Source organism: Panicum virgatum, chromosome 5K, assembly GCF_016808335.1.
Source record: "Panicum virgatum strain AP13 chromosome 5K, P.virgatum_v5, whole genome shotgun sequence".
NCBI classification, from domain to species: Eukaryota; Viridiplantae; Streptophyta; class Magnoliopsida; order Poales; family Poaceae; genus Panicum; species Panicum virgatum.
In genome coordinates, this window is record NC_053140.1 from 6622420 (window position 1) to 6645859 (window position 23440).

The 23440-nt window shown below is 47.7% G+C and overlaps 2 protein-coding genes across 2 annotated transcripts; both read right to left on the minus strand.

Annotated features, from left to right (window-relative positions):
* Window positions 1-19410: 19410 nt before the first annotated feature.
* LOC120710463 lies at window positions 19411-21480 on the minus strand. The gene is made up of 3 exons (XM_039996146.1): window positions 21358-21480; window positions 19939-20639; window positions 19411-19808 (listed from the first exon to the last, which is right to left on the minus strand). Exons 2-3 carry the CDS (start codon window positions 20608-20610, stop codon window positions 19719-19721), a joined length of 762 nt encoding a protein of 253 aa, XP_039852080.1. The 5' UTR covers window positions 20611-20639; window positions 21358-21480; the 3' UTR covers window positions 19411-19718.
* Window positions 21481-21747: 267 nt separating this feature from the next.
* LOC120709619 (uncharacterized mitochondrial protein AtMg00810-like) lies at window positions 21748-22710 on the minus strand. The gene has a single exon (XM_039995303.1). The coding sequence runs from the start codon at window positions 22708-22710 to the stop codon at window positions 21748-21750; it is 963 nt and encodes a 320-aa protein (XP_039851237.1).
* Between the last annotated feature and the right edge of the window lie 730 nt (window positions 22711-23440).

Below are 23440 nucleotides of genomic sequence, written 5' to 3' on the forward strand. Positions count from 1 at the left end.
ATGATTTTGGCAGCTTTATTGCATTTAAGTCCAAAATTGTGATGAATTTGCTATCAAAAAGTAATTTTCCTTTATTAAATAGAGTTCTTTCAAAATTTTGAAAATATTTCAAAATCCTTTGATCTAGTGCAAATTTAAACAACATGAAAGTTGTAGGTTTTGAAAAACTAAACAATTTTCATTTTGGGCATATTTTCATTTGAGCCCTAGATCAACGGGAATTTTTAGTGTACAGATAGCCCCCTAAACTTTTTCCATTTTACAAACAAGTCCTCCAGTTCATCTTCTACCTCCCGACGGCTGGGGACTCGGCAGGCCGCCGCCACCGGCGGTTTCCCCCCGCCGTGGCTTAGTCTCGCCGCCTCTGGAGTGCCACCCCGGCCTCCCTGGAGTCCTCCTGGTCCCACCCTCTCTTCTGCAGGCCCGCGCGAGCCCGCCACGCCACGCCCCTAGACCCCCGCCTCTGTTTTTCTTCCCCGGCGAGCGCGCCGCCGCTGTTTTCACCCCTGGACTCACAGCACCGCCTCGGATCTCCATCCACCAACTCCACGCGTCGCCCTAAAGCCCCCGCCGCCGCCCCAGCTGCCCTTGTTGGCCATTCGAGCATGCGCCACGCCGCCGCACCGCGCCACCTCACCGGCGCCCACGGAAATACCAGTACCGTTGCCAATCCGTCCTCCTCTGCTGTCCAACTCGATCCCCAGACCCTCCTGGTACTCATCCCCTTCCAATCCCCGACCTATAAAAGCCCGACCAGAGCCCCAGCACCGTTAGCCACCACCGCCGCCCTTCAACTCCTACTTCGGCGAGCTCTGTCATCGCTGATCCATCGCCACCGCCCTTCCCCAACCACCCCAAACCCCGAGCAAGCTTCGCAGTGGCCCCGTGAAGCTCACCCGCTGCTCCTCGCCGCCCATCCTGCGCCGAAGCACTCTCGCCGCTGCTTACCCCCGCCGTCGCGCCCTGTGCATCGCCGACGAACTTCTCCGGCCATTCCGAGTCCCAATCAAACCCACCCACAGGTGCGCCTAGGCCCCCTCGAGACCCTGGCCCCTTTTCCCTCGCCGCCGGTGATCGCCGTCCCCAGAATCGGCCGATCAACCCCTCTCCTCCCCTCTGACCCGACCCAGGGACCCAATTGCTTTGATTCAAAAACTTTTAGGGTCCTTTCTGCAAAAAGACCTTTATCCTTTTGTTCTCTTTGCATTGAACTTCAAAAATTCCTAGAAAAATAAAAAAAATGCCAAACCAATTTTGTTGTTTTCCTTGTAATTAGCTTTACAAGTTTGATGTTATGAAGTTTTGCTAAATCTTTGTGTATTTAATTCTAAAAAATAGGATTAGAATATGGCTCTTTTTGTTTATAACTTTTATTTTAGAGCCATGTTTCAAATGAGCTTTGAACTATGTGTCCTTTGACACATGTCAAGTTTTACAAAAATTTTCAAAACTCATTAATGGACTTTAATACTTGCTTTTAAAATTTTCTTCTCTATGTTTTGTTTATATCTTAAAAGATTTATTTAAAAACCTTTATGTGGTTTATTTTGTAAAAATAAAAAACCCTTTTTCATGGAATTCTTTGTATTCCTTTTACTCTATAAACCTTTACCAAATAAAATAATACTTTTAAGTTTAATCTTAAATGGTTTTCAACTCTTTAGTGAAGGAAAGCTATACTCAAGCACTTCATTAATTTTCAAATATTGCATTGCATATAGAAACAAACTCACTAGCAGACGGAACATACGAGATCATCCAGAAATGAAGCGCCCCAACCCGAAGATCAAGGCTTAACCATGTATTAATTACCGAATAAGGTCTCCGGCATAATACATGTTACATCAAGTGGAGTCCAGAGTCATACAGAGCTTTATTTAACACGTACATGAGGAGTAAAGTGACAACACAAAGCTACACAGAACAACCATAGGATAACAACTAGCATAGCGACATGCAGGACTAGCTCTTCATCCATCACGGCTCCACTCGATCAGCTTGGGTGCGGACACGATCTACTCGTAGTCTTCTGGCACAAAGTCAGGATCCTCTGGAGAAAAATCAACAGGGGTGAGTACAAAAGTACTCAGCAAGCTCCACCTCACCCTACGGGAGGGGAAATGTCATGCACGACGCACATTGAGCAAAATGCATTAGCAATGCAACTAATGGTATGCACATTGAGCAAAATGCATTACCTATGAGTGTCATGAAAAAGGCAGGGGCATTGGTCAGACCAAAAGGCATCACTGTGAACTCATACTGGCCATAACGGGTCCTGAAGGCTGTCTTAGATATGTCCTCTTATCGCACTCTGAGCTGATGATAACCTGACCTCAGATCTATCTTGGAGAAGAACTTAGCTCCCTTCAGCTGATCAAATAGGTCATCAATCCGAGGCAGAGGGTACTTGTTCTTGATGGTGACTGCATTCAGATCACGGTAGTCCACACAAAGTCTCATGCTTCCATCTTTCTTCTTCACAAAGAGCACTAGGGCTCCCCAAGGAGAAGCAGCGGGTCTAATAAATCCCTTTTGTTGAAGCTCTTCAAGCTGCTTCTTCAACTCGGCAAGCTCTGGGGCTGCTAACCGATAGGCATTCTTTGCTATAGGCTTGGTTCCAGGGACTAAGTCAATAGTGAACTCTACATCTCTTTCTGGAGGCATACCGGGTAATTCATCTGGGAACACATCTGCGAACTCCCGAACTACTGGCACCTCTTCTGGGGATTCTGCTTGGATATGGTTCACCATGGAGTCTGACAGGCTAGGCTGGATTTGGCATGTGACTGTTAACCCTTGGCGGTTGGTGACTGTCACGGCTCTCTCAGCACAGGCTATGTTTCCGCGGTGCTTGGTGAGCCAGTCCATACCGAGTATGACATCTATCCCTTTGGAAGCAAGGACTACTAGGTCGGCAAGGAATACTACCCCACTTAGGTTTATAGGGATATCTAAAACACCTAAGTGGCAAGGTATATGACCTCCAGGGGAACGGGTCATTAGTGGCCTCTTAAGGGCTATAGTAGGTATATCATGTTTTTCCACAAAGTGGGAGGATATAAAGGAATGCGATGCTCCAGAATCAAAAAGCACTGAGGCTAGAGCTGATTGGACCAGAAACTCACCGAGAATCACTCCTGGTGCATCCTCTGCTTCTTCAGCATTCACATGATTCACTTTTGCCTTGCCGAAGGACTGTTGCTGGCTCTTAGCTGGTGTTGCACGATTGGCTCCAGTTGGCTGCTTTGGTCCTTGAACAGAGTTGGAGAAAACAGAAGGAGCGGGCTGACTGAGATATGGACAGTTGGCTTTGTAGTGTCCGGCTTCACGGCAGTGGAAACAGGTCTTCACATTGGTTACTTGACTTCCGCCAGTCTGTTGGGTGCGGAAGGTACTCTGGGTCTTCATAACAGGAGCTGACTGAGTGGGCTTCTGGAAAGAACCGGGCTGCGCTTTGAATGAAAAGGCACCCTGGCTCCTTGGACCTGAGTGAGCCGGATACTGGGTCCTCTGAAACTTCTCCAACTGCTGGGGCTTCTTGCTTTCAAACCGACGTTTGCGCTCACTGAGTTCTGCCTTTCTGTTTCTCTCAGTGGTGATGGCCCTGTTGACCATAGCATTAAAGTCACTGTGGGTGGTGACTTCAACCAAGGTCCTGATTTCAGGGTTAAGCCCACCAAGAAAGGCTTCTTGCTTCTTCTCGTCATCATTGATATCCTCTGGTGCATAACGAGACAACTCTGTGAACTTATGAAGATACTCTGTCACAGTCATACCACCTTGACGAAGCTTTCTGAACTCATCCCTCTTGAGCTTCATAACACTGCTGGGAATGTGATGTTCTCTGAAGATCTTGACAAAGTCAGCCCATACCATCTCATTAGCGTTTTCATTTATTTCCCGGTAACTCTGCCACCAAGCAAGGGCTGGTCCCTTTAACTGCTGTACTGCGAGCAAAACCATGTCTCTATCATCTGCATGGACCACTTCGAGCTTCATTTCAATCTCTCGCAGCCAATCATCTGCCTCAATGGGGTTATCAGATCCTCCAAACTTAGGTGGCTGCAAGCGGTTGAAATCTGCAATTCTGCTGCCATTGCCATTATGATGCATTGCAGGTCTATTATTGCCAGGATTGCCTTGAGCTTGGGCTGTGAGAGTGGTCACAAGAACTTGGAGGAGTTGGTTCTGCTGCTGTAATAGGGCTGCCAGATCAATGGGTGCTGGGGCACGTGGAGGTAACGGCGGTAGGTGTCCATTTTCTGGTGCTTCTGGGGCTACATTCAGAGGGGCTTGGTTTCTCGGGTTGACCTCATCACCGTCTTCCTGAGCATGGAGTCCCTGGACTCGGCTCGAGCGACGAGACATCTACGGTCAAGGAGGGCAAGATTAGGTGACTCCCCTAGTATATTGCTGGGGTAGATTTGTATAATAGCACACAACACAAACGAATCATTCAAGCACCACACAAGCATTCATTCAAACAAGCAGGGATACATGACACGACGGATTACAATAACGCGGCTCGACTTTTAAGGGTCGGCCGGGACGACTCGACTACTGAACCCTACAACACGGTCTTCGGGGTCACTGTTTCTGGGATCTCGGGGAGATGCGGGAGGCGTGGGCGGCACTGATTCACAAATCCTCCTGCGCGGTTGGGACGAGGAACATAGCGGAACTCCCTCTAGGATTGGCAGCTCCGCGGCAGTCCTGGGATGGCATTCCTTGCGTTTGGCACGGTCCACTAGGTAGACACCCCTAAGGAGCTGACTGTGGCGATCTGCCTGCTCCCAAAGGTTCTCTTCGGCCATGGCAAGGCGGCTTTCAGCTTCGGCTGCTCGGGCTTCTGCCTGGGCTACAGCCAGTTTAGCCTTACGCCAACGTGACTCCGCTCCCTCAGCACGCTGGATTAAATCTCTCACACGCTGATGCAGTTGGTCGCACAAATCGTCGAGGCTAAGCAAATAGCCAGACATAGCGACAACTGTGGGGTTCTTCTCTGTCCCTGCGGGGCTCTCCAGGTTGCGGATCCTCGCCGCCCAAGCAGGACGGTTTCGATCCAGCGGGGGAAAGTACTTCATGGGAGTGGAACCCAAGTGCCATTCAAACATCTGGCACAAGTACCGCAGCGCCTTGCGAGCTGCAAGTTGAATGGTGTCAGGCATACAGGCTCCAGTGGCGGTGACGCTCCAGGGTTGCATCTCCAAGTACTTATCACTGGCACCAATATGGATAGTGACCTCACAGCTTTCGGTGCCATGCTCCACGAACTCGCGACCCACGTACTCCGGTCGTTCCGGAATACCAAGTCGCACCGTGGCAGCATAAAGCACCCTGGGGAATCCATCTTCGTTGATGCAGTAGGTGGTGGTCCAGTCATCCGCCATCTGATTTTCAAGGGTAGGGTTAGCATAACAAGGATAAAGTTTAAGGAGTAATATATTTTCAAGGATTGACCATCCTAGGGCTCCTACGGTCATCGTTTACTACCGGTTCGCGTCCTACAGCCAAGCATGGCTCTGATACCACCTGAAGCGCCCCGACCCGAAGATCAAGGCTAAACCATGTATTAATTACCGAATAAGGTCTCCGGCATAATACATGTTACATCAAGTGGAGTCCAGAGTCATACAGAGCTTTATTTAACACGTACATGAGGAGTAAAGTGACAACACAAAGCTACACAGAACAACCATAGGATAACAACTAGCATAGCGACATGCAGGACTAGCTCTTCATCCATCACGGCTCCACTCGATCAGCTTGGGTGCGGACACGATCTACTCGTAGTCTTCTGGCACAAAGTCAGGATCCTCTGGAGAAAAATCAACAGGGGTGAGTACAAAAGTACTCAGCAAGCTCCACCTCACCCTACGGGAGGGGAAATGTCATGCACGACGCACATTGAGCAAAATGCATTAGCAATGCAACTAATGGTATGCAACACCTTCCCAACACAACCCACAATAGGTAGCTCACTAGTTGTCAGGACCACACCGTAGCCTGCCCATACCGTGGGCACGGACCATTCGAATGGATTATACACTCTGCAGAGGTCGTACACTGTACCCACACGCTCGGCTGCCCGAACGGACAACCGACATAGCCGACACCCAGCCGTGGTCACGCCCCAGCCCGGCCGCACAAACCCTCGGGTCCTGACCCCAATGGTCTATACCCGTAAACCATCCCTGCGACCGTCAGGCTAACCAGTGGGATTAGGCTAAGTCCGGCCCATACCGGAACCTGTGGTCGTACTAAAGTAAGCTAGGTGAGATGTCAAAACAACTCGGTCCTTATGGTTCACCAGGGCAGCAACCATCCCTCAACATATCAACTCGAGCCTACCACCACGGTAGCACTCAGCTGCCAGTCTACCACCACGGTAGCGCCGGCTCCAGCATACCCAGCTGCCCTGGTCTCAGCCAGATCCCTTCGTATCCTATTATCAGCTCTGGATATGCATGACTACTCAGATGCATGCATGAGCACACTCAATCACTCAAGTACTGGTATATGTAATCGATCCTAGACCCAGGCTACAGCTAAACGTCCTCACATGGATGCAACCGCTCACGTAGGGGTCGATGAAACTTGCCTTCGCTTGCGTACGCGTCGGCGGCGGCGGCTTCCTGCTCGTGGTACGGGTCTTCTGGCTCCTTGGCAGGCTCCTCCTCGGTCACTCCGTGATCTACGAGCGAAAACGGCACAACCGGCAAACAAACACAAGCAAGCAATAAGCTCAAATGGAGATGAAAATAAGAGGAATAGATAATATATGATTTGAGGAGAGTTTAGGAAAAAGAGCTACGTAAAAAGGAGTTGATATGAAGGAGATATTGAGTTTTTTGGTTGGTAGAATGATTTGGATTAAGTGCTCACGGCCTGGTGGGTGTTTTGGGCTTTTGTTGTGGAGTTAATGGTCGGGAGAGCTGCCTGCCATCTCACCTTGGCGCGGAACAGCTCGAGGAAGGGGACCAATTGTTGGAGCTTCGTCTCGTGAGTGAGTTGGGCTCGGGAGGAGTGGTTCAGCTGGTGGAGCGAAGCGGCTCGGCGTGCTTGGGCTGGTGACGGGGCTCGTCACGGCCTTGCTCCTTTTACAGGTGAGGAGAGCAGCAACGGCGTCGTGCAAGGACGTGCGATGGCGTGGGCTGCGGCAGCTCATCGTCAACGTGAACAGTGGCAGCACTGAAGGCGTGAGCGCCGAGGCGGCAAAGCCGGCGAGGGCGCTGCAGCGGCGTGGGCGAGGTAGGGACGCGGGAGTGGGCGACACGGCGTGATGCCGGCGGCAGTGCGCGGTCCCGTCGTGGGGCCGGCGTGTCGCGCGTGCGCGAGCGAGAGCGAGAGGGTGAGGCGGTTCGGCGGAAAAAAATCTCGGCCGGCACTGTGCGTGGCGACCCCGATTTTTAGGGAGGTGAGTGCTGCCATGACGGGTCTTTTCAAGGTCAATGGTGTGGGTACTCTGTGGCTTCCAGGGAATGATGAAGTTATGACAAAGGAGGTAGGCGCTGTCATGATTGTCTGGGAATTATGGCATGGTACGGTGACTTGAGAGGCTTTTATGGAAACGAGATGATTTTTGTCGTAGGTGCAAGCATGCGTATGCTGGTTATTGGGGGGAACAAATGTACTAACACAAGGCAAGCGTATAAGATAGATTGCCTAGTAATTATGTAATACCTCGTATAATGTTAGTATTATTTTACGTTGCTAGTTTAATTGCAACCTAAGTTTTACTTTAGTGATTATTGGAAATGGAGGTGGCCCTACTAAGTTGATGATCTACACCAACTCACTTCAGAGTCGGTCAGCTTCTAGTTACTTAGTGTACCGGGTCCTTTTGACGGTAGAGCCGCCTTTTGCTTCCGGGAGGCAGAGCCTACCAACAAATGGAGCTGGCTTCCGGGTGGCAGAGCCAACCTTCGATGAAGCCCAGACCCTTTTGTGATCCCGGGTGGCAGAGCCAACCTTCGATGGATCACAACTTATACACTAAGTACTTAAATTTAACCGGGAGACTAACACTTATAAAGACGCTTACCTTAATGAAGCAACAAAGGATCACACACCTAGCACACTCTACCTATGCTCACTTCTACCATGCCCTTGGATGTGTGTGGGATGGAGTGGAGTAGTATGGCATGGCAAGGGGTGGCACCCTCCTTATATAGGCACCCATACCCTCTTGGATGAGTGACACTTGTCACAATCTAGGAAGCTCCCTACAAATATCTAAGTTCCCTACAAATATCTAATTCTAGAAAATTCTAAATTTTACCATGACGAGAAAATATCCAAGCTTCTTGTCTTCTTATGATTCTTGTGGAACATTCTAGAACCTTGTCATGGTGAACAAAATTACGCCATGGTTTATTCATATTTTTATAGAACCTTCTAGAAGTTTGCATTATAAATTTCAACACTCCCCCTTAATCGTGATGAAAACTGGGATGTTACAAGAAACCAAACGAGGATTTCTCCGAAGCTCCGGCCGAAGTTGTTGAATTAACTGAAGCCCCGAACTCTGATTCGGAAGAACTCAAGTCCACTGACTTTATAAACACACTCCAGGCAAGCCCCGGTGCATAATCCCATTATTTTAAATTATGCAATTTATTTTTACTATTTGTTTGTGCATTTAAGTTATTGGAGTTGAATGGAAACCTTAGATGCATAATTATATGGACCTATTGATTGAACACTAGAACTGAGTCCGAATAGATGCTTTGCTAATAGGACCGGTAGAAGTCGAGTGATTGCTTATCACTCGCGAGCCTATAGGAGTTGATTGTTTACTTTCTGCAATCACTATAAGGACTATGGACGGATTTGGTTACAAGCTTCATTTGAAATCCGTCTGTGTTGATCAATTTTGATAAGGCCGCAGTGTGTGGTAATGTTGATTAAGCGTTTGAAAGTACTAGCCACATGCCGTAAATATGGTACACGGCAAGCCTAGTAACTGATCGGCCCAGCAAATGGACATACCTCCCACTCTCTCTTAGGGATAGGAATGTTAATTTATGTTGAAAGTTATGTTAAGTAGCGCTACGACTATGACTATGAGGGACGAGGTGTGGTGCCCTATAGTCGGGGAGAGTGGCACTGATCCATCAACCGGAATGAGAAGCCAACAGTTGCTTGGGAGTTACCCAACGGTGCTCCAAGCGTGTGTGTTAGGTTTACCTTGCAAGGATTGGAATTCGGTTTGAACTATTCCGCCTCTCACGGATATTGAGACTGCTTAATCTCTTTGCCACATAGAGTAAGAAGTGAAACAAATATGATACTCAATATTGTTGGATGCAAATAATTTCTATACCATGCTTGTATAGATAGGTGCAAATCTAGAATGGTTAATGAAACTAGAACTTGAAAGCTAAAATTTGAAATTAAGGATCCACTCTTTGTTGCTTTTCAGCAAAAGAAACTCCAGAGCCTTCACAAGCCTTGCATGTCTAGCTAAAGGACTATGTTATACCCTTAGACGGGTCAGTCTTGCTGAGTATTAGTATACTCAGTCTTGCTTGTGACCATGTTTTCAGGAATAACTTTGGGAGACCCCAACACTAGCTTAACTTGGCCTAGTGTTATACCTGCTGGCTGGTCTATGGAATGAGAACCATCTACCAGCTATGGATCGGATGAATAATGTCATGTTTGGGCTTACCATGACATCTACCCTATGATGTTTGTGTATAGTCGTGTTTTACCTTTCCGCTGCAGAACTTTTCTTTTACACTTAGTTTCTGTAAAACTTCTTTAAAGTTCTTCAACTTTCTAGTTTCAACTCTGATTTAAATTACACCCTTATCTATGTGATGTAAAATACTGTGGAATTGTTGTATCTCTGACTCGCCTTCGTGCGGGATGTATACTTGTGTTACGATCCGATATTCAGTGGTTTTATCGGGATGTTACCCGACAGACCAGTGGTTATACCGGTTGAAGTGCTTTTAGATGTTTAGTGCACTCGAACTGGTATAATTCAAACTGGTTCTGCCACACTTACTTTCAAACTAAAAGAGGATTACGTCAAGGGGATCCGATGTCTCAAATCTTATTTAACATCGCGGCTGATATGCTTGCACTCATTATTAAGAGAGCAAAGTCCGATGGACAAATAAGTGGGGTTCATTCCTCATTTAGTTGATGATGGTCTATCTATTCTCCAATATGCGGATGACACCATCATTTTTCTTGATCATGTCCTAGAACAAGCAAAAAATATGAAACTTTTGCTTTGTGCCTTTGAGCAATTGTGTGGGTTAAAGATTAATTTCCACAAGAGTGAAATCTTCTGTTATGGTGCAGCTAACGAGATGGAAGATGAATATACCACCCTCTTTGGTTGTAATGCTGGAGAATATCCCTTTAGATATTTGGGGGGTACCTATGCACCCTAGACATCTACTCAATTCTGAGTGGCATAAAGTAGAAGAAAGATTTGAGAAAAAACTCTCTTGTTGGAAAGCTAAGTACCTGTCTTATGGAGGATGATTGGTTCTCCTAAATTCAGTGCTTAGCAGTCTTCCCATGTTCATGATGTCCTTTTCTGAAATTCTGAAAGGAGTTTTGAAAAATCTTGACCATTTCAGATCAAGATTCTTTTGGCAAGGATCTTCCGAAAAACATAAATATCGGCTTGCTAAATGGGACATCCTTTGTCGCCCTAAAGATCAGGATGGCTTAGACATCTTGGACCTCCAAATACAAAATAAATGTCTTCTAGCAAAATGGATTTTGAACTTGCTTAACACTGATGGTGTAGAAGAACCGCCCAAATTAAACTGGCTTAAATGCGCTAACTATCATCTTAATGGTTAATCAAGTTACCACACACTTAAAACGGTGTAATCCGGTCGTCTGTTGGGTTAAGGATTGAAAAACACTGGAAGTCTCGCACGAAGATGAGCACAGATGATTACAAGCAGACAAAAGTCGTCAAAGTTAATTTACAATGCGGAGTTTTACAAACAAGTTTACGTAAAATATCAGAGTTCAAAATGCAGCAGAAATTAAATAGAAGTTTAGCTTAGAAAAACAACGATAACTACGATGACATGAGGACATCACATCGAGCCCACCGATGTGAATCCTGGTTAGCTCCAACTAGCAGCAGTTACCTGAAAACAGGGTGACAACAAACCCTGAGTATACTAATACCCAGCAAGGCTTACCCGACTATGGGTATACTTAGCCCATTATCTAGACATGCAAAGCATCTGGCTCTGGAGTTTATTTGCTGAAAAGCTACTAAAAATTGGATCCTTACTTTCAATATTTTAGCTCAATTTAGGTTTATCAAGTACCAACTAGATTTGTCTGAACATCTAGAGCACGCATGATTGATCACATTATCTTTTCAAAAAACCACCGACATCTCATATGCTCACCTTTACATTCTTATCTCAAACCTTTACTACAATGTGACAAAGTGACCAAGGTTCTCTTAACCAAGAGAGACGGCGAATCGATCCGATTTAACCTTACAAGGTGGACCTAACTCACACGACACGTGCAGCCACGCCGGACCACATATGTCAACTGTTCCCATCATTACCCCGATGTCTGAACCACGCCTGCCAAAATCCGGGTGAATGGGCCCCTCACAGCGAACTCCCAGAGAACCCGAAGGTGACATACATTCCATCACCCGCCATCATCCCACTCCCAGAGTAGCAGGTCGCAGTTCAAAGTATCGTTGCAAATCAGATAATTAGCTTACCGGTTTCAACTACCTCCTACTTCCGGCATGTGATTAGTACTGTTCAAACTCGGTCAACGCTGCCAACAACGGTACGGTCCTCAATCGACACAGGCGGAGGCTTACTTTCCATCCATTCTATATCCATAACCAAAATCATCTCCGCCTGGTCCTCATTTCTCTTTCCTCATTGATTCATTCTCAAGTACTTTGCCAGAAGTAACAAAGACCTATAACTCGCGAGTGACAGGAATCACTCGACTTCTACCGAGTTCTGATTAAGCATTGCAATACTAACGACCTACACACTAGTAGAGTAACTGAAGAAACCTAGGGATCATACATCTACGGTTCCAATCAACTCCTAGAAACGTAAATGCACAATAATTATATAATAAACATTGAATACTAAAATTAGGGGTTACGCTCTGGGGTTTGCTTGAGAGTAACACTAAGTCAGTGTTAGTTAGATGATACTCGCTTGGCGAGCATCTTCCTTTGGTCATGCACATCGGGTCCATCCGTCCATCTTCTAGATGCATCCACCGTTACACCATCTTCTGGCTCGGCTCCAACCTTGCCCTTCAGATCCATGCATCGCACACCTAGCGTACCTAGGTGAGATGCAATGATGCAAGTGCATGAACTTAAGAAAAACACCACATGATGCATTTAAAAGGCATACAAAGCAAGAATAAGGTCACAATTGCATGGGTGCTGATGATGCAATGCAATGCAATGCGATTAAAAAGAAAGACATGACTGGGCAATCATTTATAGAGTAAGCACCGCATACACACTCAAAAGGCAAACTGGGTTGGTGCTACAACACGAGAGTTCATTCAATTTGTTTTAGCCTGAAGTATTTCCTACAAGAAGTATTACTAACTTATTTAAAGGATGCTAAGCAAGACATAAAGCAAGAAAGAGCAATTAGGACAATTTATTCAACTAACAAGTTACAAAAGCCTTTCTAATAGTCTAAGCAAAACTGCACAACCAAAAGTGGTTAAACCACTCAACTCATAACTCTATCTTAGAGATAGTAAGCACAACAAGCATGGTACATGAATTAATTGAAGTCAAACTATTGCAAGCAGTAGAACCGAGTTGTTTGAAAAATAAACCATATTTTGATCCTAATTCAGGAACATGAAAGGTAAATTGAACCAAGCGATATAAAGCAAACCACATATGATCTCAAATGAGTTAACACGCAACAAAGCATTTCCTAGTAACCGCATACAAGGAAAACTAACACTAGGAACCAGATAAAAAGTAAAAACTTAACTTGCAATCATAAACTGGTAACCAAATTTTACCAGCATGATAAGCTGCTGAGAAGGAGTGTAAAAACAATTAACCAAACAGAAAGTTTAGTATTTTTCTTAAGCACTACACGCAAAAACAAAGGTAACTCAACTAGTTTTATATTTTTCTCATGCTCCTAACTCCATTTATGCATTTAACAATCTACAAAAGCATTTATATAGCATAAATAAAATGGCGCAGCAAAAATTAGTAAACAGAAAATCTCATGGTTCTATCATATAGAGCATAAAAATATGAAGCTAACAAAACTGGTTTTGCATTTTTAGCATTTTTCTACTATTTTCTACGGATTTTCAAAGTTTCAAGCGATTTGGTCCCTAAAACACTATTCCTATGAGTCTATGACATTGCAGAAAACCTCCTGCACTTGTTTGAATTTCAGCCCAAGGTCCTTGGCGCTAGTTGGAACAGAGGAGGTGCTCGGGAGCTCGATTCGGCGAGAGGAAACTATGCTGGCGGCCAGGAAGTGGTGGAGGAGCACGAGGGACACAAGAGCTACCTGTGGGTGGTCTCAGTTGGGGTCGGGGACGGCCAAAAGTGGGGGCGCGGCAGAGCAATGCTCCGGCGGCCATGGGCGCAGCGCACGGGGGTGCTTCCGGCGAGGGAGGACGGCGTTGGCTAGACCGGGAAGCTTCAGAGCGACGAGGGGAACCCGTTCAGGGGCTTGGCTTGGGCGAGGGGTGGCCGGAGGAGGGTCGTCGACATTGGGGGCGGAGCTTCGAGAGAAGCTTTGATGGCGGTTGATAGTGGAGGGGTTGATTCCAGCCGAGAAGTGGCTGGAATCGCTCGGGGGAGCGGCAGAGAAGGTGCGGGAGGGGCCGACGCAGCTCCTTGCGAGAGGAATCGAGGAGCAGTCAGTCGAGCTGATCGGAATCGACGAAGGGGTGACGGTCTGCTCTGGCTCGGCTCAGCTCGACCCGAGCTGGAAGAAGTTGAGGAAGGGGAAAGAGGAACGGGGTGCCTGGGAAAGGATAAGGACGGACACGTACGCAGAGGGCGAGAATCGCCGGGCTGCCGGCGCTTGGAGTCGTCGCCGGACTGTGCCGGGTCGTAGGCATGGACGCGGTACGGAGGAAGCAGGAGAGCAGGTAGTGTAACACCCCGGTGTTAATCGAGACACTAATCATGTGTTTAACTCGCTAATTATGGATCTAAGCAAGGTTATTAGCATTAATCGAGTTTGCGTATTAAACATCAATTTAGCCGTGTTCGATCATGTTTTTCTCCTTGATCCGAGTCTCAAATCAACTTTCGCCCAAAAGCAAAGTTGTAGATCTTCTCTTCCTCTACAACTTTTATTTTGGCCAAATTTTAAGTTTCTATATCAAAGTTTGAGTTTCGGATGGTCAAACGCGAGCAAAAACCGGTCAAAATCGAGTATTGTGTTCTCCTGTGCGCCACTGTGCTCATCTGACGCCCATACCGTCGACTGTTGCCGTCGGCGAGCCTCCTCCACGCGTCGCGCACGCTGGCGATCCTTGAACTCCGCACGCCGCTCTTATCCGCTCCCCGCGCCGTCCCTATCCATTCCCCATCCTTTCTTCTTCCTCCTTGGGTTCACGTGGAGCAGAGCACGAATTGAGCCCACCGCCGGCAGTGCTCCGGCCAAACCTCGCCGCCCCGCTTCGATTCTGTGCACCCAGAGCCGCGCAACCTTGCCCCGGACCTCATCCATCCATCCCCGAGCTCGGCCGAGCCCTACACTGGCCGAATCGGCCCCGCCACCGCCAGCCGCCATTGCCGTCCCGTAGAAGCTCCGCCCCTCATGCTGACGACCCCTCTCTGGCTACCCTTCGCCCAAATCACGCCCGCTGTGAGCTCGGACGCAACGCCCTCATCCTCCCCAACCCCTTCCCCTTCGGGTTCTTGCGCTACCGGCGCCAGAACGCCGCCGCATCGCCGTCGGCCCGCCCTGCTCCTGCCGCCGCGGCCCGGCCGCGCTGGTGCTTGCCCCACCCCGCAGCGCGCCTCTGCTTCCCCCCTGGCCGCCCTGGCCATGGTTCGGCCAAGCCGCGCCGCCGGACGGCCACCGCCGGCAGGGGCAGCGCCGTGCCGCCGCGAGCCCGCCTGGCCACGGCGGGGCAGAGCAAAGCAAAAACAGGGGAGGGGCTGGGCCGGCTCCCACTGACATGTGGGGCCCTGCTGTCAGCCCCTGGTTTAGGGTTTTATTTATTTTATTTAAATGGCTGAAAAATTTGTAGAAAAATGTAGAAAAATGATAAAAATGCAAACTAAATTTTGTTTGGTTTTTTAAATCAAGATCTTCAGAGGAAAAATATTCATGCATGTGAAATATCAATTTTACCCCTGCTAAAATTTTAGTTTGTGCTCAAGCTAGTTTATTTTGTATCTGTCGTTCTTTTTGCCTGAAAATCCTGAAAATTTTGTGGTAGCCTACTCTTTGCTTGTATAGTTCACTGAAAAATTTTCAGGTGCATAGTCTCTGTGCATGTTTTTGGATCTATTATAGCTTGATTTCTATCCTAGGGCTAAAATAAATGTTTTCGGTCACCGATAAATGTTTGTAAATTTTTGTTGCGTGTTCTTTCAATATCTTGTCTTACTGATAAGTTTTGGGTGGCTCGATTAGGTCTGCAAGCTAGGTGTTTGCATTTATCTCGTTTCTAGCTGCAGCGTTCCTTATAATTGTGGCTAAAGAAATTATTTCGGTAATGTATCTTTTCAACCATTGCTTGGTTCCAATGGCTTGCTAGCTAATTCGAGTCTCCAGTTAGTTTGCATGTGCATTTCACTGTAAATTCCTCGGCTCATAATCTGTATGCATGTTTTTAGATCTTTCTTTTTCAACTTGTCTTGCTAAGTTCAAAACAAATGTTGTTTGTAATCAATAAATGTTGGAAAAGTTTTATTCCATGCTTTGTCAATAGCTTGTTTTGCTGGTAATTGTGTGTTACTAAATCATGGCTGCAAGTTAAGTTTTTGCATTGTTTAGTTCCAGCTCTAGTTTTCTTTTATGTTGTTAGGTAAATCCTTTTTCTGCATGTGTACTTTCTAGAAATGTATTTTGTTCAGTTGTAGATCATTCAAACTCTGTTATGATCAGTTCGTAGGTTGCTTTTGTTGGGTTTGCTGAAGTTGCTTGCTAGTGAAATAAATTGTCCTATTTGTTCTTTCTTGCTTTATATCTTTGCTTAGCCTTTTCTAAACAAGCTGGTAATGCTTTTTAGTAGGAAACACTTCAGGCTAAAATACTTGAATAAACTCTCGTATGTAGCACCAACTCCTTTGCCTTTTGAGCTTGGTTGTTGTATTCACTCGATAAATGATTGCCCAGTCAGGTCTTCTTGTAATTGTGTTGCATCATGAGCACCAATGCATCATGTGTTGTTTTCTTTATGATCATGGACTCGCCTCGTTGCATATCATTTAGGTACGCCAGACGTACAACGTGTGGACGTGGAGCATGTGCTGACGGAACCGAACCACAAAACGGTGTTGGGTGGATGCATCCTAAAGAGAAAAGGACCCGCTGGAGCAACCGAGGACCCGGCTCAAAATCAGAAGGGCCCAAGGCCTTGTTAGTACTAACACTGACTCAGTGTTATCCCAGGCAAGCCCCGGAGCATAACCCCTAATTTAAGTATTCAATGGTTTATTTATGTATTTGTGCATTAAGTTTTCTAGGAGTTGAATGAAACTATAGATGCATGATCCCTAGGTTTCCTCAGTTACTCTACTAGTGAGCAGGTCGTTAGTACTGCCATGCTTAATCAGGATTCGGTAGAAGTCGAGTGATTCCTGTCACTCGCGAGATATAGGTCATTTTACTTATGGCAAAGTGGTTTGAGAATGAATTTATGATGAAAGAAAATGGAGACCAGGTGGAGTTGAATTTGGTGGAATGGATGGAAAGTAAACCTCCGCCTGTGTTGATTGAGGACTGTACCATTGTTGGCACTGTTGATCAAGGATTGAACAGTACTAACCACATGCCGGAAGTAGAAGGTAGTCGAAACCGGTAAGCTGTAGACCTGATTTACAACAATAGCTTGAACTGTGACCTGCTACTCTGGGAGAGAAATGATGGCGGGTGTTGGAGTGTATGTCGTCTCCGGGTTCTCTGGGAGTTCACCGAGAGGGGCCCTTCACCTGGGTTTTGGCAGGCTTGGTTTAAGTGTCGTGGTAAGGACGAGAATAGTTGATGCGTGTGGCCCGGCGTGGTTTGCATGTGTCGTGTGAGTTAGGTCCACCTTGCAAGGTTAAATCGGATCGATTCGCCGTGACTCGCGGTTATGAGAGCCTTGATCTCTCTGTCGCATCGTAGTAAACAAGTGGAATGAGAATGGCAACGTGATGAGATATGTTTATGATACTCTGGAAAGATTAATGTGATCAACCATGCTTGCTTTATGTGTTCAGGCAAATCTAGTTGGTACTTGTTAAATTAAACTTGAGCTAAAATATTGAAAGTAAGGATCCACTATTAGCAGATTTCAGCAAAATAAACTCCATAGCCAAAAAGCTTTGCATGTCTAGGAGTCGGCTAAGTATAAACCATAGTCGGGTAAGTCTTGCTGAGTATTAGTATACTCAGGATTTGTTGTTACCCTGTTTTCAGGTAACTGCTGCTGGTTGGAGCTAATCAGGATTCACATTGGTGGGCTTGATGTGATATCCTCACGCCTTCGTAGTTATCGTTGTTTTCAAACTAAACTTCTATTTAAATTTCGCTGCATGTTGAGCTCTGATAATTTGTTTAAAACTCATTTTGTAAAGCTCTGTTTTGTAAATTAAATTTGAGAAATTTTGTCTGCTTGTAATCATCTGTGCTCATCTTCGTGCGAGACTTCCAGTGTTTTTCGATCCTTAACCCGACAGACGACCGGATTACACCATTTTAAGTGCATGGTAAGTTGATTAACCATTAAGATATTAGTTAACGCGCTTAAGCTGGTTTAATTTGGGCGGTTCTGCTACAGGTAGCACAGGAGAAAAAAATAGTTCAACGAAACTTAGCTCGATTTTGGCCAAAATAAAAATTGTAGAGGAAGAAAAGATCTACAAAATTGGTGTTGGACGAAAATTGATTTGAGCATTAGATTTGGCAGAAAACAGGGATTAAGACTGAGCTAACATGATATGTAGCTAAACAAGAAAGCTTAACACTAATGACCATGCTTAAGCGATGATTAGTGACTAAATTAAAAGATTAACACCTTGGGTGCTACAGATGGTATGTGGCAAGATTTGCTGAAGAACAAGTATTTGCGGTCCAAATCTTTAACGCAGGTTAAGGCTAAACTGTATGATTCCCATTTTTGGTGGGGACTTATGAAGATTAAAGATGAGGTCTTAACCAATGGCACCTTTTTTTTATTAAGGATGGAAGTGCCACGCGGTTTTGGGAAGACACTTGGGTAGACAATATGTCTTTCAAAGATAGACATCCATCTCTTTATAATATTATGAGAGATCCTCATGGGACGATGGCCAAAATTATGGCTTCTCAACCTCTTAATATTTCTTTTTGGAGAACATTGCTGGGACCTAAACTGAGAGACTGGTCTAATCTTGTAGTACAGATAGCACCTTTTAATCTAGTGGATGGGTCGGATTCTTTCAGATGGAACTTAACTAAATCTAGGTTATTTACGGTCCGCTCTATGTATCTGCATTTAATTAATACTCATACCCCTTTTAAACATAAAAAAATCTGGAAGATTAAGGTTCCTCTAAAGATTAAGATTTTCCTCTGATATTTACAAAAAGAGGTTGTCTTAACTAAAGACAATCTTGCTAGGAAAAATTGGAAAGGCAGCCAGAAATGTGTTGGCTGTAATTTGGATGAATCAATCCAACATTTGTTTTTAGATTGTTATTATGCTAGAATGGTTTGGAGAATGGTGTCTCTTGCTACGGGTCTAACTCAACCCAAATCCATTAGACATTTATTTGGTTCTTGGCTCTCTAATCAAAATATTGAGATTAGTGATTTGATTTGGGTTGGGGTCGCTGCTCTATGCTGGGCCATCTGGAATACCCGCAATGACATTATTTTTTATAGAATTAAATATGACTCTATTATGTAGGTTATTTTCAAAGGAACATACTAGCTATATTTTTGGACGCAGTTGCAGCGTGATGAGCACAACAAAAACTTACTATCATCGTTGAACACTAGAATTGAGATGGTCTCGTTGTAGCAGGCTAACAGTGGATTGAAACACTTATATAGACTGTGCTAGTTCGTTGTTCTTATTTGTAAACAAGTGTTGCTCTTTTTCCGTAAACGTTGTAATAATTGAGCTGTGTATGTCACTGGACGTAAAGACCGAATATTTTATCTATTATCTAAAAAAACATTCTGTTTACGCTTAGGAGGGACTGGAGGAGGCAACAAGGCGAACCAAACGACGACTGCATACAACGCATTGCCTGATCGCGAGTGGCACATCCGGTCCAAACCAAGGACATCGCCAGAGCTCTAACCTAACCTATAACACACTAACCCAAGAGTTTGAGCCGCAACAAAAGAGACCCATACATGGTCAACCATAAGCCTGGGTTGCCAACACAACCTAATACTAGTATACTACCAGGTTAGGTCCCAGGAGAGTCGATCCAGAACTCACACAGGAGCCTAACGGGTTGTCACAAAATACGCTTGAGCTGCTCAGCCGCGCACTGACCGGCGAGCTAGAGAGATTCAGCTTCAAGCACAGCCGCGGGGACGCTTGTTGCCGAGGAAGACGTCGGTGAGGACGGTCTTGGACTGCAGCGAGGCCTTGACAATCGCCAGACCCTGCAAACAAAACACGCGCAATGGATAAGCAAACGAAGCGTGCTTCAGTTCAGGAAAACCGATGATGTGATGCATAAGAAGGCAATTAAATGTCCATTTTTCTGAAGAAAAAGGTAAATCTCCTGATCACCTCGGCGTAGCCAAGCCGCACGGTCTTCTCCAAGAGCGCGGCGAAGTTGGTGACCCCGGCGGTGTTGAGCAGGGTGATGGTGGAGATGGTGGACATGGGGGCCACGGTGAGGTCGTCCCTCACCGTGTATGTCACCGCCTCCTTGACGAGCCCTTTGGCTGCTCCCGCGGAGGTGGAGGACGAGGCCTTCTGCACGTCGTGCCCGGATCCGCCGGCTACTGGAGCTACAAACTTGAGTGCAGAGTTCATCTTGCTGCTGCAGCTCGGACACCTCGTGTCCCTCGTGTCCGTCACGTAGCTGAAGCAGCTGCTGTATATGAGGCTGTTCCCGCATCTGAAGAAGCTCCGTGGCCGCCCGGACGACGGCGCCAGCAGGAGGGAGCTGCGGCTGGTGCTCGCGGCCGAAGGCACGACCGCAGGCTGGAGGACAGTTTTCTTCTCGGCACCGGGCAGGACGTAGCTGTCGTCGAGCTTCTCCACGCTCCCGTAGAGGTTGCCGAAGCTTCCGGGCATGGAGCCCTTGCCGAGCATCTCGACGATCGTGGCCACTGGCAGCGCGAGAAGGGAGAAGAGGAAGTCGACGGCGTCCTTATCTGCCTCCGCGAACACCACGCGGTTTGCCTTGGTGTCGATAAGGAGCTTCATCCTCAGGGTGCTGGTGGTGGTCGACATTCTCGCTAGGAGACCACCTCAGGCGATTCCTTCAACAATAACAACAACAAGAGAGTTGCTTTAGCACATCGATCGAATGGCCATACACATGGACATTTGGAGGGAGGGAGAGCAGAGACACGGAGCGCTCGCGCTCTTGCTCGCCATGGCCGAGCTTGACGCTCGAGCCTGGAGACGCCAGCGCACAAGGTCTGGAGCCTGGAGGTAATATCTGGGGGCGCGGCGGGCTCGGTCTCGAGTGGCGCTGTGAGGCTTACGGCACCGGCTTCGGTGACGATGGGGGCAGCAGAGGGTGGGCCGCAAAGTGGTGGAGAGTGGAGCGGGCGCACGCACCTGGGCACTGCCGCGGAGGGCTCGAATTGGGCGAGCGTCCATGCGAGCACGGCGCAGAGCAAGACGCGGGCACCCGGGATGCCATGAAATCGGCGGGGAACGCTTCTGGAAAGTTGTCTACCGTGGATCTCGGCAGCGCAGGGAACAGCTAGATTGAGATTTGAGAGTTGAGCGTTAGTAAATCGAAGAGCAGGGGCTTCGATAATGGCGGCGGTGGCCAGCTGAACCAGGGAGGAAGCGGGGTCAGCGCGCAGCAGCACCGCTGGGACGAGGCGAAATCGCTAGGCCCCAACCCCACGCGCTAGGAGCCTAGGACACTGGAGGGTGAGTAACTCTATGCCCGTGCGGTGCGAGTTGTCCTTGTCCTAGGGGCTAACCGGCTAAGAGAGAACGAGGTGCGGCTCGGATGCTCACCGAGGGGTCGAGGGGCGACGAGCTTGGCCGGCGGCGAGGAAGCCGGAGTGGTGGGGGACGCCGGCCTTCCGCGGCGGCGGCACACAAAAAAAGGGCGTTTCATCCCTGGCGCCTCCGGGGCAAGTGGAAACACGAGCACGGGTTAGAACGTGGTACGGCGAGCATGCCCGGGATTGAGCTCACCAGGTTGGGAGATCGTGCGCGGCGAGGGTCACGGCCGGCGGGCCGCGGTGTGAATGAGAGTGTGGAACAACGCACACGTATTGATCTCATGGAACATGTACATATACAGGCCGGCGCCCACTCGAGTGCCAACGATCACCAGTAAAAACGGATCGTGGAGAGTGCCGTAGGTACAGCCGAAAGACTCGGTCAAGTAACTGAACTAGCCTATCCACAATACAGCGTGATCAGCCACTTTGACACCCCCGCAGTTCGTGCGCCATCAGCGATGCACAAACTGGACCCGAAATCCTCGAACAGCATCTTGGGCAGGCCCTTGGTCATGATATCGGCGATCTGCTGTTGCGTAGGAACATGGCGAACCCGGATTTCACCAATGGCCACCTTTTCCCGGACAAAGTGAACATCCAGCTTGATGTGCTTGGTGCGGCCATGGTGAACTGGGTTGTCCGTAAGGTAGACCGCGGACACGTTGTCGCAGTACAGGAGCGTCGCCTTGTCAACCTTGACGTGGAGCTCGCCGAGAAGATGACGAAGCCAGCAGCACTCAGCGGCAGCGTTCGCCACGCCACGGTATTCGGCCTCCGCGCTGGAACGCGACACGGTGGCTTGGCGCTTGGAGGACCATGACACCAGGGAGTCGCCGAAGAAGACGTAGAAGCCCGACGTCGAGCGGCGCGTATCTGGGCATCCTGCCCAGTCCGCGTCCGAGTAGGCGACGAGCGTCGGTGAAGTGGATCGCCGTAGCTGTAGGCCCTTGGCACTTGTACCACGAACATAGCGAAGGATCCGTTTCACCAGTGTCCAGTGCCCATCATTAGGATCATGCATATGCAGGAAGGCTTGCTGCATGGCGTAGGTGAGGTCCGGGCACGTGAGGGTGAGATATTGGAGCGCGCCAACGATGCTGCGATACAATGTCGGATCAGACACCGGCGTGTCTGTGTTGGAGGAGACCTTGCCCTTGACATCAACCGGCGTGGAGGCGGGCGTGCAGCTCGTCATGCCGGCACGCTCGAGTACTTCATCAGCATATTGCGCCTGGGACAGGAAGAAGCTAGTCGCCGTTCGCCGGACCTGGATGCCGAGGAAGAAGTGGACGGGTCCGAGATCTTTCATCGCAAACTCAAGACGGAGTTGGTCGATGATGCGATGTAGGAGTTCCGTCATCGAGGCAGCAAGTACAATGTCGTCGACGTACAGCAGGAGATGCGCCTCAACCGTGCTTTGATGGAGGACGAAGAGGGAACTGTCGGACTTGGCAGGTGTAGGGTCGAGATGGTGGACTAGAGGGGGGGGTGAATAGTCATTTCTAAAAGTAATTGCGCCGGCTAACCGAAACTTATGCGGAATTGAAACTATTCGCTTAGCCAAGACTTCACCCCTCTAACTATGACTCTAAGGCACCTCCAAAAAGATCCTACACAAAGCAAATGGAGTGCCAAGCTAGCAAGAGCTCTCCTAACAATTCTAATACCAAGCTACACAAGTCTAATCACTAGTACTTCACAAACCGGGGGGAGCTCCTACACAATTCTAATGAGCAAAAGCAGAAAAGCCAAACCTAAGCTCATTAGATGCTCAAAATCAAGGATACACAATCCAAATCCAAGAGCTCAACTTGCTTAGTTACACAATCTAAGCAAGAGCAACTAATTAAGCTACACAAGCTAACTAGTTACACTATAGAGCAACTACACAAACACAAGATATAGATGAATATAAATACAAGGCTTGTGATTTGGAGAATGCAAACCACCGAGAAGAGTAGACAAAATTGACACGGTGATTTTTATCCCGAGGTTCACTTGGTTGCCACCAAGCTAATCCCCGTTGAGACAAGCTCCAATGTTGCCGCCGATCCTCTTGCTAGTGGTGACTCTCAAGTCACACTCTCCCA